The following is a 16,358-nucleotide window of genomic DNA, read 5'->3' on the forward strand; positions in this document are numbered from 1 at the left end:
ATAATTAATGATTCATAGAATATGCATGACTGCAGATAATAAACTACAATTTCCAGAATCCCTTTAATCAATACAATTTTTATATAATAATATATTACATTTAATGATCTCATATCTTAAATCTATATTAGATGAGTACATTACATTATTGAATTTAACAAAAATGAATCAAATATAACCAATATTCACTTCACGAAGATCAAGTTGGGTATGATATAGAATGAGAAATGAAGTTTTACAATAGTGAAGCTTTGATTAAAATGTAAATCACCAAGCACTGAGGTACGGATCTGATCACTTCTATCAATGATGAAATTAAATTAATGACAGATTGTATAGTATATTCCACCATTTGGCTCACCACAGGTAAAGACATTTTTTCGCAAGCATCAGGTACAGGCTGGATTTAGGTACCCCAGGTCACTGGAACCATGCTAGCCGCGTTCAAATTCGTTGCAGTGTGCACCCTTTTTGGACCCTTGTAAACTTACCTCTGGATCTGTCTAAATAACAGGGCGAGAGTAAGGATAAGTATACAAGGGTACATACCTTTGACAAATTCGAATTCGGCTAATGCTTAACACTTAGAGAATATTTTTTAACGCTCGTCAAAAATTAGTCAAAAATGTGGTATAAAATTATGGCGGCAACGCGACAAGCTAATTGATAGTGTAATATACTATAAATCGAAGACAGTAGACCCTAGTTCATTAGCTTTGGAAGTCAGTGCTTTCAGCAAAACTGTTTTCGTTAACACTTTTTGTATACCTTTTACATCAGCGCCAGTTTATTATGTACATTGCTTACTGTTATTCTTCGTATCTTCAATCGGATAAGTCAGGTTTATCGAAATTTCCCTACTGCTTGAAAATTAATAAAAATATATGAATTTGAAAATAGCTTGATTAAAAAAAAATCAGTTTGTAAATGTGAAATGTTTCGTCATTTTACCAGGAATACCCAACCAGATCCAAAACCATAGACATTTTCCACTTTATAAGTTCATTCGACAAAGGTTGTCGATATGTTCAGGTTTGTGTTTCATGATACGTATAACTAAAACTCATGGTGAACATGAAAAGTACTCACTACATTTTTCATTTCCAGCAATGAAATATCCGCGAATAGCAAAAATTCATTCCTTTCTCAAGGAGTACGATTGCGAGAAAAACTTATGGTATTTACACTGAAGAGACGAACTATTTGATTAGAATTGCTACGTGTACTTAAAATCACCGTTTTTTCTTAGTTTCCGACATGCTGCCCGGTCGGCATAAAAATAAAGTTGAAGACCAATTTTTTTTTTTTTTTTGTTTTAAATAGAAATTAAAACTAATGAAGTGATATGCACTCACAATTTTTATTTGGTTGAAAAAACAGTATTTTTCCAAAAATTAAAAAAAAAAAAAAAAAACTAAATAATAACATGAAAACCGTAAAACATTAATGAAAATTATAATTGTACTACAATTTAAATGACTCAATAGTCATTCGACGCGATTTCAAAAGGAAAATGAAAGCAATGTAGAAACGTTACTTTAGCTAATCCTATCTATTGTCAAAAATAAAAGAATATTGTTAAATAAATATTCCAAGACCGACCATTTATACTGACAAGATTAACAGAAATTATGCGATTTATAAAATATATCTATAGTTTCCATTTTTAACTCGTCGAACTCTGCAAATAACAATTGTAACGTTCGTTACAGTCAAGTTGCGAAAAACAACTCAGGCGATACGTTTTCCTCATTTATGGTTGGATAACAGAAGGTACACTTATAGTGCAGGATTTTCAAATTTGGGCCCTTTGGTTACCAGAATATCAGCATACGATGATTCCTGGTTTAGTTCCAGCACTTGAAATTTTTTTAGAACTAGTAATGTGTAGAATTTCTGAGCAGCCTGTAAAGAAAAACAAAAATATAAAGAAAGAGACAAATTGGCGACACAATTACAAAATTTGAGTAAAGCAAAGACACTAATGAATTTTTACCGTTTATACATACTATATATATACGTATGTATAAACAGTAAAGATTTATTATTATATATACACATGTATAATATATATATATTACACGACGCGACGAATTTCAAATATATATATATATATATATATATATATATATATATACACACATATATATTATAGTACTAGATCAGTGATCAATAGTCATAGAATAAGTGGAACCCAAGTTATTTGCAGACAATCAAGTAGTCATCTAAACCCGGTTACAATATTATATTCAAAAACAACGAGGCTTCAATTCCACGTTCTGAAATCATCAACATTGTGTGATGATTTATAAAATAAATAACAATTAATGTCTTAATCCATACCTGTTTACGATTGTTTCTATATGCCATCTCAGAAAGTGTCAGACTGTCTTTGGTCTCTAGTTTGCTCTTAATTACGTGGTACATGTGACCAGCTCTCTTGTTCAATACTCGTTCTTCGAACTGTTCATAAGTCTCATCAACTTGCTGCTCCTCTAGCTGTATTATAACAACAACATCAATTAACAACAAGGCAATCACAAGACAGTCATAAAAAGATGACGTCTTCAGTTGACATAAACTAAGGAATAAGAGAATGTCGAAGAATATGACTATTTCACATACTGGACCAACAGATGGGGGAAATTCATAATCTTCATGATTCCAAGGAGTAGCTGGACCTCTTTCTGATATCGCGCCAGGCGTGTGAGCCAGTGGTTGGTGGTCGTCATACCCCAAAAACGGTACTTGCGTCTGAGCCTGGAGGAAAGAAAACAACATTCGCGGATGACCAGAGAAAGAAAGAATTCATTAATGATGTAAGGAAAAAAAAATAGAAATGGAATTTGTTACACATTTGTAGCTGCCAGTTAACCATAACTTGACAATCTAATAACAATTCGACAATTAAATGTAAAATCAGCCATAACTCACCTGGTCATACCCCATATTCTCCATTTGAGGAAGCTCTGAAGGCTGTAGACTTACATCTTCAGGCTGAACTGGTAGCACTTGTGGTTGCTGCTGCTCATCTGTACCTAATAACGAGCTGACTTCGGCTGGAGGAATCTGAGGCATCTCGACATTATTGAGAGATGGGGTTTCAGGAGGTAGAGACATTGCCTCAATAGATTCCACTGATGGAAGGATGGCACTAATGTCAGCAACTGATGTTTCAGGTGGTAAAGATACTTCTGGAGGTATCGGTGACCTTGGAGGAGGGAGAGGAGTCGGTGGTACTATGCTTGGGATTTCCATCATTTCGCTAGCAACAGACGTCTGGGAAACTTCTGACTCTGTTTGTTGCTGAGTGGAAGGCTGTTTGAGCTGTAAAAGCATTATTGTTAATGGCAAATCAAGAAAGTCAAATGCAAGTATCGATCACAATCACTTTTTTATACTGACCTCCTCATCCGATGGTGCCTTTCGCTTTCGACTCATACGTTTACCAAGCATACTCTGTTCGAAGTTTGTTACATCCATGTCTGCAGCATCTCTTACTTGTTCTAACTGCATACCATCTTCATCCACCCCGATTCTAGCAAAATCTTCATGGTCATATGATTTGCTGGTTAAATGCCGTTGGTAATTCTGTAGAATTTAAAATTATATCTCAACTATTATACATATCCAATTTTTCTGAAATAATAGGGTTGGGACTAATTTTTGCGTATCCAAATTTTTTGGAACATGTTACTTTTACCGGATAAAATTTAAACTGCCAAATTACAACACTAAGAATAGATTTCAACTTATTGGAGAAATTTTCTCAGATAGTAGTAATACAATATTAACACATGGTATTCATGATATTTGCTGATAAATTTTAATGTTAAATGAAGTACCAAAAAAAGTTCTACCTTAAATAAGACACGTGCGGGTATAGGTCTGCCTGGTAGAGCGAATAGTTTTTCAACACCACCAGTTTCTTTCCAATGCATTAAGCGTTTTGTGGGAGGAGCCAAGTCCAAAGTTGTGATAATATCGCTAGTGTCTGATAATTGAGCTTTCATTTCTTCTCCTGAGATGTTTTTCACTTCATCGACAATTAATTTACGCTTACGTTTAGCCTTAGTGAATCCTGAAAGTCGAAAAAGTACCTATCAACACATTTCGAAATTGGACATAAGGGTAGATTTATTAACCAATAATAGGAAAACCGTGCCTTCTAATCTTTTAATTCGTAGTCTGTAGCCTTTCTTTTCTGTCTATTGATACTATCAACTCATCTAATATGTTGGCTCATTATATATATTTAGCTAACTTATACCACTCTTCAATTTGGCTGAATATTGTATACCTGGTGATGAATTAAAAAAAAACAAAATCTAATTCACCTTTCAGGGCAGATGCATCGACTGGCGCTAGAGCAAAACTTTCTTCCTCATCATGAAGGAGAGTAGTTTGTTCCTGCTGGGGTTGAGCCTCCTCAATGGCATCTACTGGATGTTCTTCAAGGACAGTTGGAGGTGCTGGAGTAAAGCGACGGCTAGCTACGCTCACTCTCCCGCCTGCATCATCACCCATTGCAACAGGTGTGGCTGGTCTAGAGCCATCTGTGCTGCTCATACCACCACCCATAGGAGATGGAGGCCCACCAAAGTGATCACCCATATCCTCATCCGAGTCCTCGTTAGTCGGTGGAGGTGGACCCACTGCTGCTGCTACATCTTGTTGATCGCCCATCGCACTAACCTCAGGTACTGCAACTTCTCCCATAGGTGCTTCGTCAAAGAGACCTCCTTCGAATAGGCCTCCAGCTATAAATCAGTGTTATTACTATAAACCTTGTAATTGATTGAGAAAAAAGATTGAGCTCTATGGAGACTCTTTTTGTGAAATAAAACTACACAGTAATTAACTTACAAATTATATCTTGACCGAGGTGACCACCAAACCCATCATCTCTAATTGGAGTATCGATATCCATAGCTTGTGCTGCAGCTGAAGTACCAGCGACAGGTTCTTTATCCTTCGGCTCTAGTGCAGTTTCCATCCCTGGTCCATCGCTGAAGAGCATGTGACTCTGAAAATCACATACTTTATTATCATCGGATCACTGACTACATGTTTGGGTAACAAGATAGGATTAGAGATAAAGACGATGAAGCAAAAAGATTCATCCTGTCTCAAAGTATCCAGTAAACCTTTCGATTAGCAACCTTAGCAACTCATACCTGATCGAGGGAAGGCTCCATTGTAGTAGCATGTCTCAACAACTCAGGTGGTTCTGCATCAAAACTCATATCTCCGAATCCCTGATCGTGTGTGACAAGAGATAAGCTGCCATAGTCTTCTCGCATAGTAATTTCTTCGGCGCGAGATTGGTTCAGACTGAATTGGGCCTCGATATCTACATCTCTGAAATATTGAAAAGTGCATCATTTCAATAAAAATAATATTGTTCTAGAATTTTAGCGATAGATACAGTTATTATATCATAAGTAGTTTAACCCATGTCCCATTTCATATCTTTGCTTAGGAAAATGCATTTTTATTTAGAGACAACATATGTGTGAAAAATTTGATTCAACTGAAAAACATTCTGACGTCAATATCTTAGCACTCACTTCAACTCAGGCATAGCTGTGTCAAAGTCATGAAACACTTCAGGCAGAGTGATTGCGTTGACTGCAGCCTCCCTATGCTCTTCCGGCAGATCAACCATTCCTGGTCGAAACGCCATTTTTATTTTGACGAAAGCCTCGTTACAATCTGCCAGAAGATATTTGGCTTTCCTAGAATAAATACGCACCACTCCCAAGAGAAGATGTCCTGATGTTCTTAAGGCCATCTTTACCTATTAAGATACAAATATGAAATTATCAATGTAGTTGCAACCGCAACATGTGTATGATAAAAATGTAAGGAGTAACATGCAACGACACGTGATTATAAGCTACTAATATGGGTCCATAGATACAGATGCTTCGTATCAAAGATTCATTATTACCTTGGGTTGCAGAATGCCGTCTACAGATTTCTCTATATTTGTTTCAAAGACGTGTGCCTTGGTAAGTTTTTTGTCCCAATGAGCAGCCAGCCAGATACGGGCTAGCGGCCCTTTTTTGGCCAACACAAAATGTGCATAAAACATGATTGGCGCTCCTTGCTATGTGTTTCCTACAAAAAGTTTAGGTTAGTTTTTGGAACTTCGTTCAGACTTCTCTCAGTCCAACTTAGCACGCAGAGAGCGAATTCACTTTTTCAACGATGTAATACAACGCACCCAAAACTATCCACCAGGCATTATATTATCTTCATAAGAAGATTGTTTGCCAGCTTGTGTTATTCGTATTGCGGTTAACCCATCATTGGAAAACAAATCACATAATACTTCGGAACGAATGATACGTTTAAAGATAAAATAGTGTATATAGAAAAAAATATTCCGTAAAGTATTTACACAAAACTTTTGAATACAAATATTTCATTCATAGTTTGATAAACTGTCAACAAGAGTGCTCAAGATGGCGTCCCAATTTTGGCGGTCACCGTAAACAGTGTTGAAAGAATGTTTTCATTGCAATTATAAGGCGGTTTATCTTACACTAACGGTTCAGTTTAACCCCAGTGTACTCCCCAATATCATGATTTTCTTAATCCCACTTTTTACTTCGGTTTTGTTGACGCAAACTATTGACACATGTAAACGTAACCCTCGACCGCGTCTTCACTATCCGGATGTTCTGTAATTCCGCTGCATTACCGGGCGTTCCGAAACACAACAAAACCTCAGCACTCGGTTGAGTTTCATTAGTTTCATCGTAGTGATATACCTATGTATATATGCTCTAAGACCTATGTAGGGTACTCTGAGGTCTATTGTTGGAACTAAAAAAAGTAGGTTGGTAAAAGAACACAGGTAAAAAATGCTATGGTAGTCAATCTAACGTCATACCGAAACATAGGTTATAACCGGCACTCGGCAGACGACGAATTACGACAAATCGAAACTGTGAGGTTATAATCAGTTTCGTACGGATAAAGTGAAAGATTCGTTCGCAAAACCGAAGTAATAAATCAGCTGATGAAATGTTAACGACTAGAATGTTGCTGAGGCGGCATACGTCGTACTTGAAGTATAGCTACGCTTCTGCCCGACGTTTCACCCAGGCTGCGGAAGAATCAGAGGACATAATAACGAGTCAAGAATATAAATTGGCGCCGTTGCCGCAGAAAAAACCGCAGAGAGAACCATTCGTCAAGAATTTATTTATCGGACGATTCGATAACGACCTGCTTGCCTACCCCGAAGTTCAACCAAACGAGAGGCAAAATCAGTTCAACGCATGGCTCGCGCCAATTGAAGACTGCATTAATCGCAACCTCGAAGTCAAGGAGTCAAATATAAATGTGATATCCAACGAACTGGTGGAGCAGCTCAAGGATTTTGGTGTTTTTCGCGCTACCATCACAGAGGAATATAAGGGCATTGGATTAAACAGTACAGAATATGCCAGATTAATTGAAGTAGTTGGTAAACACCCCTCTTTAGCTTCTTATGTGATTAGCCGCACCGAGCCAACGGAATTGATCCTAAAATACGGTACCGAACAACAGAAACAAAAATTTCTCCCAAGGATCGCAAGTGGCGAACTTATCCCAACTCTTGCATTGGCCGAAGACAATACAGACATTGATGCTATTCCACTTAATGCTACAGCAGTTGGAACGGAGTGCAAACGATACTACAAGCTCAATGCTGAAAAGATTCATGTCTTGAATGGAAATCAAGCTAACTGTTTTATTGTTCTTGCTAATTGTACAGAAACTAACGACCCGCTACATAGGCCAGATATACCCACTATATTTATCATTGAACGCGAAAATAGCGGAATCGACAGTTCAAAGAAAGTTGAAAACATTGGCCAACGAGGATTAGAAGTGTACAAAGTTAACTTTACAGACACCCTTGTGCCAAGAGAAAATCTACTAGGCTTAATTGGTGGTGCTCCAAAAATTGCGTTAGACTTAATCACCTTAGGTAAAGAATGTATCGGATCGCAGGTGATAGCTATATTGAAAGATTTCATTAACATCTTAACAAAACACGCAATTGAAAGAAAACACTATGATAAACAAATAATGACCTATGATTTTGCAAAAGAAATTATTGCTAAAATGAGCACTGACTTATATGCAATTGAAAGTATGACCTATATGACGACTGGATTGATTGACGAATACAAAGACCAAAACTGCAGTGTCGAAAGTGCCATTGTTGCAGCTTACTCGATGAACAAATGTGTAGATCAAATTTTACAGGGACTGAAATTACTTGGTAGAAAAACTTACCTTAAGGATAGTCCGTATGAACGAATCTATCTGGATGCTTTAGGATTAGCGTTATACAATGAGTCGAGTATAGATTTGCATACGTATATAGCTGTAATGGGTCTTCATCACTCAGGGTCTATTAATTCTGAGACTATTCAAAAGTACAGGAACCCATTCATGTTTCCTTCATTCCTGTTGAAAGAAGTATTTCTCTCAAGCAATGGGCCAGACCTCGCTTTGGATGAATATCTGCACCCGTCTCTCCAAGTCTCTGCAAAATTGCTCCAGGCTGCTGTTCACTGGTTGCACGATGCGGCGGAACAAATGCTGATTACACATGGCACAAAAGTTACTGAAGCTCATATGGAATTACGAAGGCTAGCCGACATGGCAATTGACATTTACATGATGACTGCAGCTCTAGGCAGAGCATCTCGCTCCTATTGCATTGGCCTCAGACTCTCAGAAAAGGATATTGTTATGGCACATAGTATTTGCTGGAATGCTCACAGGAGAGTGAAGAAAAATCATGAGGAAATCAAATTAGGAGACGAAGGAAACTGCGATGATGTGTACAGAATAATTGCTAAAAAGATTTTTGAACAGCATGGATACTTCCCTGAACATCCTCTTAAAAAGAATTTCTGAAGACGGTTTAAAAGTTTGAAAATGAATCATTGTATGTATGATTTACGAACTTATATTAGAGGGACAGAATAAGTGCATAAGTGCTCAGCTAATCACCTTCTATCACTTACGGCAAGTAATGTGACTACTTGAAATGTTCTATATTGTACATTATCCATTTACATATTTATTTTATATTTACTTCACAAGCTTCATTTGATTTAATAAATATTAGTTCACATGAAACTTTTGCACATCTTTCGTATTAACTTTTATCAGAGTTGTCTCAAAGCGATCCATGTTAAATTACAAACAGTAAATTTGATATCAAAGGTGATTATTGTAGAATATTTATATTTTACCTAGAATGGTAGATGCGAAATAAAGAAGTAATCGTTTTATTAGAGGTATTTTTAATAATGAACACTTGGTACAGGTTATAGAATATCACGTTACCAAGATCATGTTGTACTTCAACAAATAAACAAATCAACAGATATATTCATTGTATATCTATGTACACACATTTGAACTCAACCTTATATACTGTGTATATTTCATATAGCTTTCGTCCTCTCAATTCAGAACTTTGAGAGATGGAAGATAAATTAGATTTGATTCTCATTAGACTGACTAGATCTTATACTAAAGTTACTTGAGTAATTTAAAATATTTTTTTACTCTTCTCGTTGTGGACTCGTCTTGTATATTTTCTACGAAATATTCATCAGTTAGCAACACTGCAGAATTTACTAACTATTGCTTGTCAAAACCACGCTGGTGCATACCTACAAATGACTTTAACAGATCCGTCAATTACAAATAACTTTCATTGGCAAGTTTTAAAAAAATCCATTGGTAACTTCATAGTCAATGAAAAGTCTCTTAGCTACTATTAGAATTAAACAAATTACATGTAACTGTTCTGATTTATATTTGCGTATATATGTCATCTGAATAGTACATAGTAGATCCTTGTTTGAAGAATAACATTCTAACAAGCAACAGATACTGAATTTTGTTTCAGGAACATTTATGGCTAGAGGTAGGGTATATAATCAGACCACAGATTCCCCTTGACTTAAATTACCCTTGCTATTCGGTAGCAGTTCTATTAGGTATATACCGATTATTGGACGGTATCTCCTAGAAAGTTGACTGAATATTTTACTTAGTGTACGTTTCCAAAATATTGTTCTCAGTCAGACCTCTATCGAAAATTAACATAATTTTTCTGGTAGCACAATAATTGTCTCATCTCTGTATGTATCTGTCGAGGACCAACAGCTGCGCAAACAGGTGTATATTAAAACTGTCCCAAACTCAATCTGGAAATCTTGCTCCTGTTGAGTGGTCAATTTTAACTTTGGTATCACAGTTGATAATATTTGTAATTCAAATGTCATCTCTTCTCCACAATGCTTGCATCTACCAACACTTCCTGCCATCGGGTATGGTAGCAACACGGCATTATTATCTCGCGAGTACCTGAAGCAGTGATAAATACGTATATCTTTACGAATATGTTACATAATTTATCAAACTGAATTGTATTTAGTATAAAAAAAAGTTCGGCCATCATATAAAGAAAGTTTAATGAATCGATACCTTAAAAGGGGATACGATTTCTTACTAAGAAAAATTTGCAGATAAAAGTTTTTTTCTAAGGAAATTTGCTGAAATGTTGACGTACACGTACTAATTACCATTGTTTGCATAAACAATACCTGAGAATCTGTCCAGGATTCATCTGTAGTCTAGACATGAAATCATGGAACATCTCATCTCCATGAACTGGAATTCCTTTCTCATATTTTTCTAGAGCAGTATCAGTCGCCTTGCCAGCTCCAGATTCAACGGGAGAATTAGGAATGGAGTCAGGATTAGATTGTTGATATTCAAGAAGTAAATCACGAACATGCTGCGGCACGTGAGAGTTATAATCTTCTTCTTCAACAAAGACAAATATTTCCGAGAATGTTAGGCAAACCTCATCCTTTGATTCTACATGCTGCACGGGCAGAGGTGTAACTTCGTGCAGTAGACTGATCAGATCGTGTTGCGGCTTTGTCGGCGTATCAATGCAGATTACTTCATTTTCTTCACCTTCTATTTCAGCAGAAGCATGAGGTGAATCCAGTCTTCCTACTGCTCCTCCTCCACCGATTGTGGGACTTTCTATACCTGTAGGGCTACAATTAAAAGATTTTTACTTGAGATTATCGTACCGGTGAAATGAAATGAGCTACTCATATATACATCTAAATGTATTCCATTAATTTTGAGACAAACCTGTTAGCATTAGGGTCGTCGACATACAGTTTTGAAAAATCATTACTAAAATCTTGTTCCAAGCTCTTGTTCCATGAGGAAAGATTGAATTGCTTTTGATTAAATGCTACGTTATTTCCATTCTGCTCTGCCATATTATCATTGGAATCATTCCCCCAATCATCTGCATCAGACAACCAGTTTGTCGCTGAATCTGTTCGAACGCTACTACTGGCTGAAGCATTTGTGCTCGTCGTATCTTCGATTGATTGTACTCGAATACAAGTCCAGCTTTCATTTTGGTTCCAACAATTTGGATTAATGCACGTAAATATGTACAGCGTACGGTGGTACTTGGAGTTTTCTAAAGGTGCATAAACTTGCAAGGCTAATAATTGTTGCAGGCCACAGAGACTGCATCGAGGTGTTGAATCGGATGTTTTACTGTAGTGCCAATCCTGCAGATTGTGATGAAAATTCGTTAGATTTACGTGAAAGACATTAAGTGTGGGAGCGGAAGTATATACTCTATTCATGCAGGCAAAAATAATCAGGCACTAAATTAATGTTTTCATTTGTTTATAAATGACTTTGGAAGAACATATATTGCCAGTGTGTATAATTGTTAATAATTTGGGAAATGCTCACCGGTTTACCGCCGATTTTATTTGTAGTAAAATTCACAAGACAGCGATACTTTTCTGTAACACATTCATCCTCATATCCCAGATAAACTTTCCCGTGTATATCGCGAGCCATTTTTAAGATATAAAATAATTCCTCTGGAAGACTATAAACTGAAGGTAAGTCAGTTTAACAATTAACAGGGATACTTTCTGTCAATAATTACAAAATACACTGACAATTCCATCGTTGTGTGTGACATGCGTTGCTCGCATTCAGCATCGCGCCTGCGCCTGCACAAGGTGTATTGATTTCTAGATACATTGTCCTGGAGATTCTGGAGAAAATGCCGCAGATGTACAAACGTTGACTGAAGGTATATAAAGACTGCTAGCTTTATGGGGCTTTTCGTAATCGAAAATGGCGGACATAAATTCATTGACAAGCAGCGCCCTCTGTGTCCTCCCCTACACGCGCAACTCAATCCGGTAAGCGGTCGGTAAGTAGAGGCAACACGAACTGATGTTACCTTCGCTCACCACGTATACCCAGATAATGCAGAGTCGAATATTATTATGCCTATAGAATGACGAACGGGAACAGACTGAACTTTTCATATAACTCGGTATGGACGCCGTATACTTTTCAACTACACAAATTCATTTGAACCAAGTTCGGTAATGTCAATCTAACTCTATCGGGTAGACAAAAATAATGTTATCTAAACAGATGCACAATAAACATGCACATAACATGAGTTAGAAACCTTTTCTTGATGCGAAGGATGGGAGACATAGTCGAGGAAGTTAATCAAAGGATGGAAATATACAATTGTTCCTATATGTATCTTATGTAATTTCTGTACATATGTTTATACTTAACTCGTACCGTTAACTAAAGATAATAATAGTCATCTTCAGTCAATGCTCATATCTTCATTCCGAATGAAGATGCGGCTGAGATATAAAAATAATTTCTTAACTGACGTTAGATTTCCGTGGTTTTTTAAAAATGCAATTTATTTGCAGCAGAAAACTCAGACTTTCCTACACAAAAGTACTACTCGTAAATATTTTTCGGACATTAGGTAAGACTCGATTCTTACTAATGTTTGAGTCTATGCTGTAACAAACCCCGATGAACCTTAGACAATCATTATCACAAAAATAAAAAAAATTTAAAGATGGTCAAGGTTTTTTTTCAACTTCTATTCATATTACCTGGCTAAATTGCGACTGCCAAACTCTAAATTGCCAAAGGTATGTGCACCTTGTTGACTTTAATTAAGAAACGAAATCTATCAAAAGAAAAAAATATATTTATGTGGAATTCACTCTGAATCAACTAGAGAAATCCAAGGGTATTATGATTCCACATGCGTTACACATCATCGAAGCGTGGGTTTTATTGAAATGAATTAAATTTACGTAAGAATAAAATTATCATTTGAAAAACTACAATATGTTAGTTTTTGACGCGTGAAAATAAGTTCACGTATGCTCGTTTCCACGCCACCGCAAGCGGTAGAGCACCCGGCGCGTTTTTTTTTACGTGGTATCCCCAGTAGGCCTACTCCACGGAGAATAGTAGCAAGATCGATCTTACGTTCCTCCAAAAATTGCAACTAATTTTTTTGCACATGTTAATTATGGTACATTCGTTTGCCCAATCAATTCATGCTCGAGTATATTCGCAGTTTGTTCGAAATTTTTGAGTTCATATAACCCGCCGACTATTTATTATCGATGAGAGATGACCGTTTTAATTACAGATGAAAAATGGTTGTTTTAATTATGGATGAAGGGTGATTGTTTTTATCTTACAGGCCAATAAAATTCAGTTACCTGGAACAGATGAAAATATAGTTAGTGACATATGTCGATACAGACAGAAATATGCTTAGCTTAGATGAGTAAAAAATATAACTAACAAAAAAGAGACAAGAGACTTGATTATCTGAAACAGTCCAAAAGTTTGATTAGCTGAAACAAACAATAAGTTTGGTTAGCTGAAACAAATAAAAGATTTGAGTAGTTGAAACAGGCAAGAGGTTTGATTAGCTGAAAGAGACAGAAAATTTGATTAGCTGAAACAGACAAAAGGTTTGATTATCTGAAACAGACAAAAAGTTTGGTTAGCTCAAACAGACAAAAGATTTGATTAGCAGAAACAGACAAAAGGTTTGATTAGCTGAAACGGACAAAAAGTTTGATTAGCTGAAACGGACAAAAAGTTGGATTAGCTGAAATAGATAAAAGGTTTGATTAGCTGAAACAGACAAAAGCTTTCATTAACTTCAGTAGATAAAAAACTTGATTGGCTGAAAGAGACAGAAAATTTTATTACCTGAAACAGACAGAAAGTTTGATTAGCTGAAACAAATAAAATGTTTGATTAGATGGAACAGACGAAAATGTTATTAGCTGAAACAGACAAAAGATTAATTAGCTAAAACAGACAAAAGATTAATTAGCTGAAACAGACAAAAGATTAATTAGCTGAAACAGACGAAGGTATGGTTAACACAATCACATAAGTTCGTACACTGACAAAAAATGGGTCGAGTTCAATATGATATTCGCCTTAATATTCGTTGCTTCGATTATTAATTGTATTGATGAATAAAAAATGTCATCAATTTTTTGAATCGAAAACTCTTTCTGCTTTTAGTTATTAAAGTGAATATTTTTTTTGACTGAACATTCTATAGTTCTTAGTACACTTGTAAAAAAATTGATTTTGTTGCCCTGAAACAGAAAATAATACGATCATTTAAACGAGTATTTCTGTATATTCCAGATATATTTCATAAATACTTACGCCAACGCTAAAATTTTCCACTACCACTATACACTACAGACATTTTTGTTCCTGCGCGTTGAGCGCCGGTTTTCAAATGCCGCGCTTTCTCTCATAACTGAAAGATATCAAGTCCACGCGCATAAGGCGGCGTGGAACTTGCAAACTTTATTATCCGTCAAAAAATTGACCGAAGAGCTGAAAGATTAGCACATCGAGAGTGCGTAGCTCTTTTATATACTGTTCGCAAAATCGACGCGCAAAAAAGCGTGTCCGATTCCCGTTATTAATTTACGCGCAAACAGCTGCGTTCAATTTTCGCGATTAATCTACGCGCAATAAGGCGCGACAGATTAAACTGCCAAAAAATTTGTATTATCTGGGACTTGTCCCAAAAATTCTGTAGAAACCCAATCCACATCTGCATCTTTTTGAATTAGATACATTGCTATGCGGATTGTTGTTCTCAGATTACAAATCGAATCAAAATTGGGAGGGAGGTTGGAGGGCATGCATTATTGTGTGGCGTGACGGTCGGTGGTCCTCTTCGACGCGAAGTCTTCGAGCTCAGCATCTCTCCCCATCTAGCGTACCACGGAACGCGATAGATGGTCCAGAGATGCGTATTGCCCATTCAGACGATCACAGAGATGAATTGAATGGAATAATGATCGGTAGTGACTAGATAATTGAATTGAATAACTATTGAAAAATGTTTGCAAAGTGACAAGAAATAGGAAATTCAATCTCGTTAATATTCAAATCCTCACAAATGGACGAGAGACTTGAATACGGAGTCTTTTGGTAAAAAAATTTCTGTGATCGTTTGACGCTGTGGATTACAAAAGTTATTAACATCACGGTACATCGCGACCTTCCTACCCTTGCCAGTTTCCCAACGGAACCACCCAACGGAAAAAAGACACACTCATGCATAAACGCTGCGACGGATCCCAAAACGCCTACCACCTACCTACCCGGTTACCTATATTCGATCTATACGATTCTCCATTTTTTCCAACACACATCACTCTTCATCATTTGCGCCGTGGTCACTGACTTACATTTTCGTTGGTTACCTGTTGGGAGCAAAATGTTATTGTATCATAATCTGCCTACTCTGAATAAGGTATGGCGGTTGTTCCCGCCAACTCTAATATTGTATGTATTATTTTAGTAAATGTTGGCAGACTATCGGTACATTAGCCTTTTGTAAAATTGATTAAAAAACATCCTGTATGCCAATTAGCATTTTTCTAAGCGAGCTAAGCCTGCAGTTGATCAATACTTGTTGGCTGTTAAGAGATTGAAAATGATATATAAGACAATATGCAATGTTATTACGTTACGTTATGCCAGACTTTGGAATTTTATCAATTTAACAATAATGTGATAATTGAATACACTCAAACCTCAGGTGATCCCACCACTTAAACGACATCATCGGTAAATTCAAACGTAGATTATTACATCAGTTACGATACACAATTCGATCTCGCGAGTGCCGAGTAAGCGATGGTTACCTGTCGCGATGCTCATTCCACTTTTAGCAACGTGTAAAATTTCTAACTTTGAGTAAGCTACGGTAGATTCAGTTGCGAAAAAAAAATTATTCTACTGAAAGTCAAGCACGTTGCGATCGTGAATGAGCCTATACCCATGCAGCTAAGAAATCGAAGATTTGTATAACAATTGTTACCGCCACGCCACGTGACAGAGGAATTCCAGGGAAATACCCATAACCTAACACATGCAAA

General features: G+C 36.6%; 3 protein-coding genes across 4 annotated transcripts; 1 reads left to right on the forward strand and 2 right to left on the reverse strand.

The window, feature by feature from the left end:
- Nucleotides 1–48: 48 nt before the first annotated feature.
- LOC124298107 (double-strand-break repair protein rad21 homolog) lies at nt 49–6,695 on the reverse strand. Of its 2 annotated transcripts, none has more exons than XM_046749734.1 (12): nt 6,551–6,695; nt 5,954–6,123; nt 5,571–5,800; nt 5,178–5,361; nt 4,867–5,026; nt 4,338–4,760; nt 3,861–4,081; nt 3,406–3,591; nt 2,935–3,327; nt 2,626–2,760; nt 2,344–2,499; nt 49–1,905 (listed from the first exon to the last, which is right to left on the reverse strand). In XM_046749734.1, exons 2-12 carry the CDS (start codon nt 6,095–6,097, stop codon nt 1,780–1,782), a joined length of 2,358 nt encoding a protein of 785 aa, XP_046605690.1. In that variant the 5' UTR covers nt 6,098–6,123; nt 6,551–6,695; the 3' UTR covers nt 49–1,779. The 2 variants fall into 2 exon arrangements, with proteins under 2 accessions (XP_046605690.1, XP_046605681.1); XM_046749725.1 differs by having other exon boundaries at nt 6,230–6,695.
- A 164-nt stretch (nt 6,696–6,859) lies between these two features.
- LOC124298131 (complex I assembly factor ACAD9, mitochondrial-like) lies at nt 6,860–9,308 on the forward strand. The gene has a single exon (XM_046749774.1). It carries the CDS (start codon nt 7,036–7,038, stop codon nt 8,926–8,928), a length of 1,893 nt encoding a protein of 630 aa, XP_046605730.1. The 5' UTR covers nt 6,860–7,035; the 3' UTR covers nt 8,929–9,308.
- Nucleotides 9,309–9,824: 516 nt separating this feature from the next.
- LOC124298188 (programmed cell death protein 2-like) lies at nt 9,825–12,470 on the reverse strand. The gene is made up of 4 exons (XM_046749871.1): nt 11,827–12,470; nt 11,200–11,636; nt 10,635–11,099; nt 9,825–10,395 (listed from the first exon to the last, which is right to left on the reverse strand). Exons 1-4 carry the CDS (start codon nt 11,935–11,937, stop codon nt 10,128–10,130), a joined length of 1,281 nt encoding a protein of 426 aa, XP_046605827.1. The 5' UTR covers nt 11,938–12,470; the 3' UTR covers nt 9,825–10,127.
- Between the last annotated feature and the right edge of the window lie 3,888 nt (nt 12,471–16,358).

This window comes from Neodiprion virginianus, chromosome 1 (assembly GCF_021901495.1).
Source record: "Neodiprion virginianus isolate iyNeoVirg1 chromosome 1, iyNeoVirg1.1, whole genome shotgun sequence".
Lineage (NCBI taxonomy): Eukaryota > Metazoa > Arthropoda > Insecta > Hymenoptera > Diprionidae > Neodiprion > Neodiprion virginianus.